The 9,145-nt window shown below is 42.4% G+C and overlaps 1 protein-coding gene across 2 annotated transcripts in view; it reads right to left on the reverse strand.

Moving 5' to 3' along the window:
• Positions 1-6,554, reverse strand: part of CACHD1 (cache domain containing 1) — a 206,994-nt gene extending 200,440 nt beyond the window's left edge. The window contains exon 1 of one of the 2 annotated variants that reach the window (XM_034778871.1): positions 5,978-6,554. In XM_034778871.1, coding sequence (XP_034634762.1) covers positions 5,978-6,229 — 252 coding nt within the window. In that variant the 5' untranslated portion in view covers positions 6,230-6,554. The remainder of the gene's footprint in view (positions 1-5,977) is intronic. The other variant, XM_034778870.1, reaches the window with a different exon arrangement.
• Between the last annotated feature and the right edge of the window lie 2,591 nt (positions 6,555-9,145).

A 9,145-nucleotide genomic window follows, 5' to 3' on the forward strand; every position in this document is an offset into this window, starting at 1 on the left:
TGTGTGTGTCAACCTGGCCTATGTCCCACCCTGCTTTTACTGAAAAGCATTATATGGCTAAACATGCTACTAGTATAATAGTCTCCCAATCAAGCTGGAGGAGCCTATAACATAGGTTTTTCTATTGTGCCCGTTACTACAGCATCTGAGCAAGTATTAACACTGTTAACCAGAAACCAGAGCTCTGTAATTTAACAGATAGAAAAACGTAGTTGTTTTTGTCATTGGGAGTAGTCAACTGCCATTTTAGCAGTCAGGAAGGCATTTTTTTGCAACTGTGTTCCCATGTTTGGAGATGGTGGGCGGGGAAGAGAAAGGAAGAATTGTACTCTTCTAGCACAATAAGCATAAAGGATTGGGATGAGAAAGTTGTCAAAATATTCTAGATCCTACGGGCATATTGCTTGCTTCTGGGCCTACATGGCTTTGAAGTTATGTACATACTCAAAATTACAATAGATTTTCCTCTACCAAGCATTCACTAATCCTTTAAACACCCTGTGAGGTAGGTATTATATCTCCATTTTATAGACAAGGAGTCTGAGTTAGAATGAATTACAATATTGACTTTTTCAATGACATTGGGTAATTCAGCAGGTCACAGGTCCTGTGCTTGTTGAAAAATGGTCAACATTTTCAAAAGAATTGTGTCCTGTTTTTCCAGTCAAAATTTCTGAAGTTTTTCAACCAGCAATCTACACTACAATTACAATGGAAGCAGGGAAACCAATCTGGGATTAGCCAAGTAACAGAACATAGTTAAGGGCCAGTGTTCTCAGTTCTAACTGCGTCAGGGCACAATCTCCAAGTTGGTTGTAATTTTAATATAAACGGGCCTGTAGTTTTTTAATGACTGCCAAGTGCCAACTGAACAGACAACTCAGGAGAATATACAAAATTTGCCCACTAACCTGTTCATTCAACAAAGTTCCATCTTTCGTGGCTTGTGACATTAAGATAGTGTCCATTAAATGTATGTTCTACTGAATGATGCAAAGTAATATGTCTACATTTTAAAATCACTTGGAGCACACACACAATTTAAATTGCCAGTTTAAGCATCAGGTGTTTTCAGAATACCCATCATTGCCAGAACATATTGTAATTGCTGCTCTACACCCACCTCCCCAGAACCCAGTAGCACTAGCCATATGAAAGAAGAAGAATTGCCAAAACAAAATTTCACAATAAAATCAGAGGGATTTTGTCAACTTGAAGTCTAGCTACTGGTTTGGGGAGCGGTCGGTGAATAAGTAAATTGTAATTTCAGGTACTATACTTGCCCCAGAATCCCACTGTGGGTTTACAGTCACATTTCTTTGAAAAAGTTTTTCCTCTCCCTGGGCAAGCAACAGGGGAAACAGACTACACAGGTGAAACAATTTACAAAAGGTTAAATGTTGCCCCTCCTTTGTAAAGCACTTTGAGATCAACCAATGGACAGGGCTATACAGAAGAGCTAGATATTACTACATCAACAGAGAATTAGCCTAGAGTGCTGTCAAAGGCATACGGTAAACATTTCTACATAATACTTGTGATACAATATTCCACAAAGTATATTTGTAATGGGGGCATATATTTATTCAATAATAAATGTAAAACCACTGTCCCACCTGCCCACGGAATGCTGCTCCTCACACAAGAAATCACACAGCCATGTTATCTTTACTTACAAGTATCTTTATTTGCAATATTGTTTATGATATATTCTATACATTCAAAGGCTAATTTGAAAGCAACACACTTACAGCAATAGACCTTTGTTTAAAGACAAAACTTGGTTAAAAAAAAAAAAAAAAAAATCAGCTTCTGCACTGATGCCTGTCAGCTAACCGTCTACAAACAAGATACAGTTGTACTAGTGCCAAGACAACTGTCAGAATGATGCTGTCGCAATAATTCTCTATCATCCTTACTATCCATGCAGAATTAGTATTATTCTTCCTATGCACAGATGCACCCATCCCATTCATTCCCGTAGGATTTTGCTGCTTTTAGAAAATAAACTATAAAAAGTAAATATGTTATATTACAGGATTTCAACACGAGTCCATAAAAACAATGAGTCTTCCTATCAATATTCGAGATACATTTTCTTCATATTAGTGCTGTAATAACTGTATTAAGAGGAAGTAGATATAGCATCAAGGAGACAGATTTTGTTTATAATACTAGCCATGTCGCCAACCTTTTGACTTTTATATTTACCCTCCCCTTTCATGGCTTCTAAGGCTCAGTGCTCTCCCGGTTCCTCTCTTACCTCTCCAGATGCTCCTTTACTGTTTCCTCTAGAGGCTTCACCTCATGGTCCCACCTTCAGTTTTCTCCTCTTCTGAGTCTTTCCCAGATTCACATACACCAAATCAACCTCTCGCCTTCAGTCTATTTACAAAATTCCACCTGCCTCTCTGATACTGCAGCCTGACGTTCATTGGATATTTCATTGCCACCTCAGACTCGATGCAGCCACTAAACTTATTGTTCCTTCAAAGCCCTCTTGCTCTCTACCTCCCAACTCCATCCTTCCCATCACCAAAGCTCGTAACCTTGGCGTCACCACTGACGCCTCTCGCACTCTCTCCTTTCTTCACATTCAGGTTCTTGTCAAATCCTGCCATTTCTTTTTCTATGTACGCTCGCTCTCTCAAAAAATAAAAATCCATCCCTCTCTCTCTCCATCCCACCTGGCCACAAACTACACCTGGCCTATTTATTTCATGCCTTAAGCATTGCAACCTTTAGCTCTTCTCAACTCCAGTCTATGCTGAACGCTGCTGCCCAAAATCATATCTAGGTGTCTACACTAGTTTCCCCTCTTTACTTTCCTGGCTCCCCACAACTCGTCCCTCATCTCCTCCTACATTCCCTATCACTCTCTTTATTCTGCCCAAGCATTAATCCTAGCTACTTCCTTTGTCTCCTTAACTCACTTCTGCTTTTGGGCCTTCTTCCTCTATGCTTAGAGCAACCTCCCAATTAAGATACACAAAGCTCCCTCACTCTTTTTCCAAAACCCCATAAGAACGGCCATCCTGAGTCAGACCAACAGTCCATCTAATCCAGTATCCTGTCTTCTGACAGTGGCCAGTGCCAGATGTTTCAGAGAGAGCGAAGAGAAGAAGGCAATTATCGAGTGATCTATCCCCATCACACAGTCCCAGCTTCTGGCAATCAGAGGTGTAGGGGCATCCAGAGCATGGGGTTACTTCCCTGACCATCTTGGTTAAACCTCATTTGTTCCTGAACGCCTTCCAGTTATAAGGACCACCTGATCGCATTGTTATACTACATAGTGCAATACAGAACAATCTTTTGCCCACGGAGTGACAGCTGTTTAGAACATGGAACACGTTGACTGGCACAGCTCTCCTGCCATATAGCCCACTAACAGCACTACGTAAATACCAAAGATAATAATTCTGTATTAACTGCATGCAGCCCTTTTTGAAGACTAACTGCTTAAATTTAAAGAGTTGAAATGTTATAAAGATTTTTGTTCAACTGTAGGAAGAGATCATCAGAGAAGCTTCTAAAATCATGAGAAGTTTGTTTTCAACCAGTTTTTAATCTGAAACAGCTGTAGAAATGTACGGAGGAAGTGGGGAACGTTCAAATTAGCTTGATGGGACTTAAAACGGCCAAAATATTTTAAAGAATCTAGGACTCATCCTGTGAACTACTGGCTTCACTGTATTAATTGCTTTTGGCCTCACATGATTCAAGTAACAATAAATGCATAGCATTTAGTGTTGTTATTTTGCATACCTATACACCAGCATCAAGCCTGCTTCCTAAGCCAACAGCCATGACCAGCTACAATTCTTGTGGAGGAACCTGGTTCATTTTATGCCTACCTACAACACGAGGTGTTGTCGTTATGGAAGATAATTTGGGGCATATATGTTTTATGTGAGCTGCCTTTAAAAAAGAAAACCTAAAAACAAACCAAAGACGACACGTGTTGAAGCTGCTAGCACTTGTCAAGAAGGTTGTTGGGTTTTTTTGCACTGGAGAAATAAGTTGAGAAATATGATCATACTTATTTAATTTCCATTAATCAGAAGCTCCACCATTTATATATATAACTTTCAGGGGGTAAATATGCCTGTAGATCTCTAGACAGAAAAAGTGACTTCCTTAATGTTCTCTGTATTAATAATTTACTTCTATCTACCTTGTTAAGTGAAGTCATTTACATACAGGTCTGATTATAAAGGACAAGACAGCAGCTTGGTATTTTTCCTGGACAAAGCCCCAGCCCTAGGAGGCCAGCCAACACAATGATGTTTCAAAGGTGGTAAAATGAAGCCAGTTTGGAGAAGATAAAGGGCCATTTGGGGAGGGACCCCTGCTGACCGCATAAAAGTGTCACCTCCTCAATTTGTGAGGCTTTTAAAACGGCGTTTGGTACTGCCCATACCTTGGATTGCAATGCATCTGGGATCTGATTTCACTTTGTGTGTGTGCATGTTGTTGTTGATTGTTGTAACATAGCTATTAGCATCCTATGCAATTCCAGCCAGTGATTACAGAAATCACAGTAGTTTTACTATCATTAATATGCAACCACAAAGACAAGGATACAAATAATGCCTAATCACCTCTCTCCTCCTTGAACTGAAAGAAATTACAATGTCAGGAAATGAGATGCAGGAAGATAATAAATTTGTCAAATTGCATATTCCCTTCAGAAAGAATGGTCTCCCTATCCCATCATCTCTGTGTGTAAATTCCACATACATACATACATACACATACACATATATATATATAATATATATATATATATAAAAACTGTCCTTCCATGAAGGAACAACATTTTTTGATTTACTGACATCAGAAAGAAAGATATTCAGAGATTAAAAAAAAAAACTAAAATTGTATATGGACCTGAAGGACCCTGGTCAAAACAAGTTAGTACTTAAATTCAACTTTAAATATTGCTATACTTAAGACTAAAAATATCCACCTTCAATTACAGCTTGTATTATAAATAAACCTAAAGTTTACAATTCAAAACCTCTTTTTGAATCTTGTGAAATCAAAGTTCTAGTATTCTTAATTTAAGAGCTCAGAATATATATATATATATATATATATATATATATATATATATATATATATATATACACACACACACACACACATATACACACACACACACAGTTGGTCAGTTTTCAGGAATTGTATATAGTCACGAATATAAACAAAAAAACAGAAAAATTGCAAGGAGGAAGTGCTTCTTGAGTTTTAAAACAATAATCAAATCCAGCTAAAGATTTATCTAGGATCAAGCTTTCCTCTGCCTCACAAAGGGTACAAGTCCCTGAAACTGAAGAGACAAAAGTATGCAAAATAGCCAGTTTCAAGACCCTCATAAAATACAAAGTATCCCTGCCCCACGAGGCAACAGCCTCGAACAGGAGAGTCATGTTTCAAGATTTTACAACGATGCACTAAACCACAACGATCCAGGGGATTATTGATCAGCAAATGGCACCAAAAAACAACCCCTACTGACCGGGGGCGGGAGGGTCTCTGTGTGTCAGGCAAAGCTGCATGGTGGGGGGAACTGTGGCCACCAAGAGCTAGCGTCCCCTCGCCGGGCTTGAGGGAGTGACTCCACAGCCACAGGGCTCTCACCGGCTCCCTGCAAATCGGGGCAGAAGTGAGGGGCTCGCGGTGGAGAAAGGCGACCGGGGGCTAGAGGGGACAAACGGGAGGGAAGTTTGCAAAGAAAAAAAATGGAAAGAACAAACAGGAATGAAGCAGAGGAGCGAGAGGAAGAGGGAACGAAAAATAGGAGAAGAGGAGCCAGATAGAAGAAAGAAAACCAGGAAGAAAGGATGAAGGGAGAGAGGAGCAGAGGCAGGAGAGAGCGAGCGAGCGCACACCGGGGAAGAGAACGGGGGGCAGTGAAGGAAGGAAGGAGAAACGGGCAAGGGGACGAGGAGACGTGGAGGGGGAACACTACCTGCATAGTGACGACCCCCAGCTCCTCTGTGGCAAGTTTCTTCATCTGAGTTGCTAAAACTTGCGCTTCATCCAAGATGGAAAACTCCGTCTCGGCCGCGCTGAGCCTCCAGAGAAGCGCCATGTAAACGAGCCAGAGGGGCCGCTGGAAAGCGCTGCCCCGACTCCAGGGGGAGAGGAAGCGGGGGTTCCGGCTGCCGGAGGAGCAGCGAGCCGGCCAGGCGGCCTCCTCCCGACCTGCCCCCCTCGCCATGCTGCCGCGGGCGCTTTGGAGAGACCCTCTGGGGGTGGAGGGGGACCCTCCCTCCCCGGACCACAGCGCGCGGCCCCCCTGGAGCAAACTTTCCCGAGCGCCTCCCAAACTTCTGGGCAGCCCCTCCCTGGGCTGGAGGGGTCCCACTAGGGCTCGGGCGCGGGGCTCGGGGGCGCGGCGGCGGCCCACCCTTCCATGCAGGGGGCGCTGGGGACGAGGAAGCCTGGCCCTGACGCTCCTCCCCGCAGGGCCGGCCACACCAAGCGGCGCCCGCGGCGCGCACCTAGCCCGCCCGCCTGCCCGCGCTCCAGCTCCGGGCGCACTGAGCCAGCTTCGGGATCGGCTCCGCTTCGCTACCGACTGAAATCACAGCGGTGGCTGCGGAGGGAGGCAAACTGCGGAGCAGAGGAGGAGCAGGAGCAGCCGGGCCGGGATCGGAGTCACCAAGGGGGAAAGGGAGGTGTCTGGTGCCACCAAGCTGCGTGCAGGCTCGGTGCACGCCTCAGTGGTGTGGTTGAAAGGGGGGGAGGGTAGTGGGGAGCCAGGGGGGCTTACAGACCCCTTCGCAGGCCTTCGACCCTTCTGCAACTTCCCAGCCAGGATTTGCCTCTTCTCTGCGGGTCTGGAGCCTGCATTGTTGTTTGCTAAACCTACACCAGGCCCACCATATTTACCTGGCTGCGACCCCAAGGGATCTCACATTTACAGCGAGGCTGCCTTTTCCGGAGGGTCAAAACTGAGGGTGACCATGACACAACCTTGTGGCAAAAGCTCAGGTCTGGGAGGCAAGAGATCTGAGTTTTATTCCTAGCTTTATGACAAACTTGCTGGGGCAAGACGTTGTGTAGCTCAGGACCCCTCTCTAAAAACAGAAATCATAATAAATGTTATTTTGACGGGTCATTTTGAGTCATTAATGTTTGTAAAGGGCATTGAGATTCTCATGGAAGATGCTACAGCAGAACAAAATATTGTTCCTATCATTAATGGTATAGGTTTGACCTGTGAAACTCTCTCTCTTTCGAGGTGTGGATGAGTTTCACTATACTTTCTGTATACAAAACGAGGTTTGGGACAGATAATCTTCTAGGAAAATTAGGTTTCTATGTACGGACTGCAAGCAGCAGTGCAGGGGGGAAAACAAATTCAAAACATTCATGTCACGTAATAGAGAATGAAGTACGGGCTCTCGGCAGTACCACCGGAAAGTATGCTGTTTGTTTAATATTCTATGAGCATATTCTTAAAATATCACACACGTCTTAAAATTTCAGTGCGCAAGTATGTGTGACTCCGTCTCTTGTTGAAGCCCTGAGCAATAGAACACCCATTCCAATGTGGCACAGCATAACGCAGACTGGTGTCAAGCAATGGGTCTTAAGAAAATATTTATGATGCAATAGAGAAAAGCAAGAATGCATGCTAAAGTCAGCAACACAAAATGACAGGTTTCCTCCTGGGAAATGCAGCATAAAGAAGAAAATATAACGGGCCAAAACCTCTGGCAAAATATCCCCTTTAACTTCTAAGCAATGAAGCACTCTGGTGGGAACAAACACTTTGAAAGTGATGCAGAGAAACCTCTTTAACCTCTTCTGTTCACATCCCGATCCACTTTAATAGAAACCACTGGAATCAGTGGATACTGATCCCTGTCACACGAGGTAACATTTTAATCCAGTTCTCCTGACTGGCATCAGTAAATAAAGATCAGCCTCTCCACCTCTCCTGTTGATATATCTTTATTACACCACTTTTCTATCATATGTCAAGAAGAGGAACTATTATAAATAAGTGAGAGGCATAAATGTCCACATTGGAGATGTAAATTAGGAAGATAGAAACAGAGTAATTAACATACTGGATCAGACTGGTGGTCCATCTATTTAGTATTCTTTCTCTGACCTTGACCCATACCACATAATCCTGAGGAAGGTGCAAGACACCCCAATTATGAAATAACCTACCCATACGGAAGTATCTTTCTAATCTCCATCAACTTAACAGTTGGTTTATGTCCTGAAACTTAAAAAAAAAAAAAAAATCCTGTCTACTGTAACTGAATATTCACCATATCCATTTAAATGGTTATTTTAAAAAAATCATACTAAGCTCTTGGTATCAGTGATATCTTGCAGCAATGATTTCCACAAGTTAATAATACATTATGTATAAAAAGTATTTCCTTTTATCAATTTTACGTTTTTTGTCTTTCATTTCTATTGAATATATCCTGTTTCCAGTACTATGAGAAGGGGCAAGTGGGATCTACCTTCTTTATAGTACTCATGTTCTTTATGGTATCTTCTCTGATTCATTGTTTTAAACTAAACAGATCCAGTGTTTTCAGTTTTTCTATATTTAAAGCCTTAACATGCCACTGATAATTTCCATCAACAAGTCTTTTTTGGTACAGATTGACCAGCAATAAACAGAGTATTACCTAGTGGCATTATTATAGTTTCAGTATTATTTTCTAATCCATTTCTTGTCCATCCTAATATTTAGTTTGCTTTTTAGACCATCTTTGCAAATTCAGCAGGAATTTCAACTGAGCACTCCACAGTGATGCCCAAGTCTTTTTTTTTCTGAATGGTTATAGTTAGTTTAGAGCAGTGGTTCTCAAGCTTTTGTACTGGTGACCCCATTCACACAGCAAGCCTCGGAGTGCAACCCCCCTTATAAATAAAATTTTAAAAAGTTTGTATATATTTAACACCATTATAAATGCTGGATGCAAAGCGGGGTTTGAGGTGGAGGCTGGCAGCTCGCAACCCCCCATGTAATAACCTCACGATCCCCTGTTTGAGAACCCCTGGTTTAGAGCCCAGCAATGTATCCAAACAATGCAAATGTTTCCTTCCAATGTGCATCACATTGCATTTGTCAACACTGAAATTCACCTACCTTTGTTAG

The sequence above is a fragment of the Trachemys scripta genome, chromosome 8 (genome assembly GCF_013100865.1).
Source record: "Trachemys scripta elegans isolate TJP31775 chromosome 8, CAS_Tse_1.0, whole genome shotgun sequence".
Classification (NCBI taxonomy): Eukaryota; Metazoa; Chordata; order Testudines; family Emydidae; genus Trachemys; species Trachemys scripta.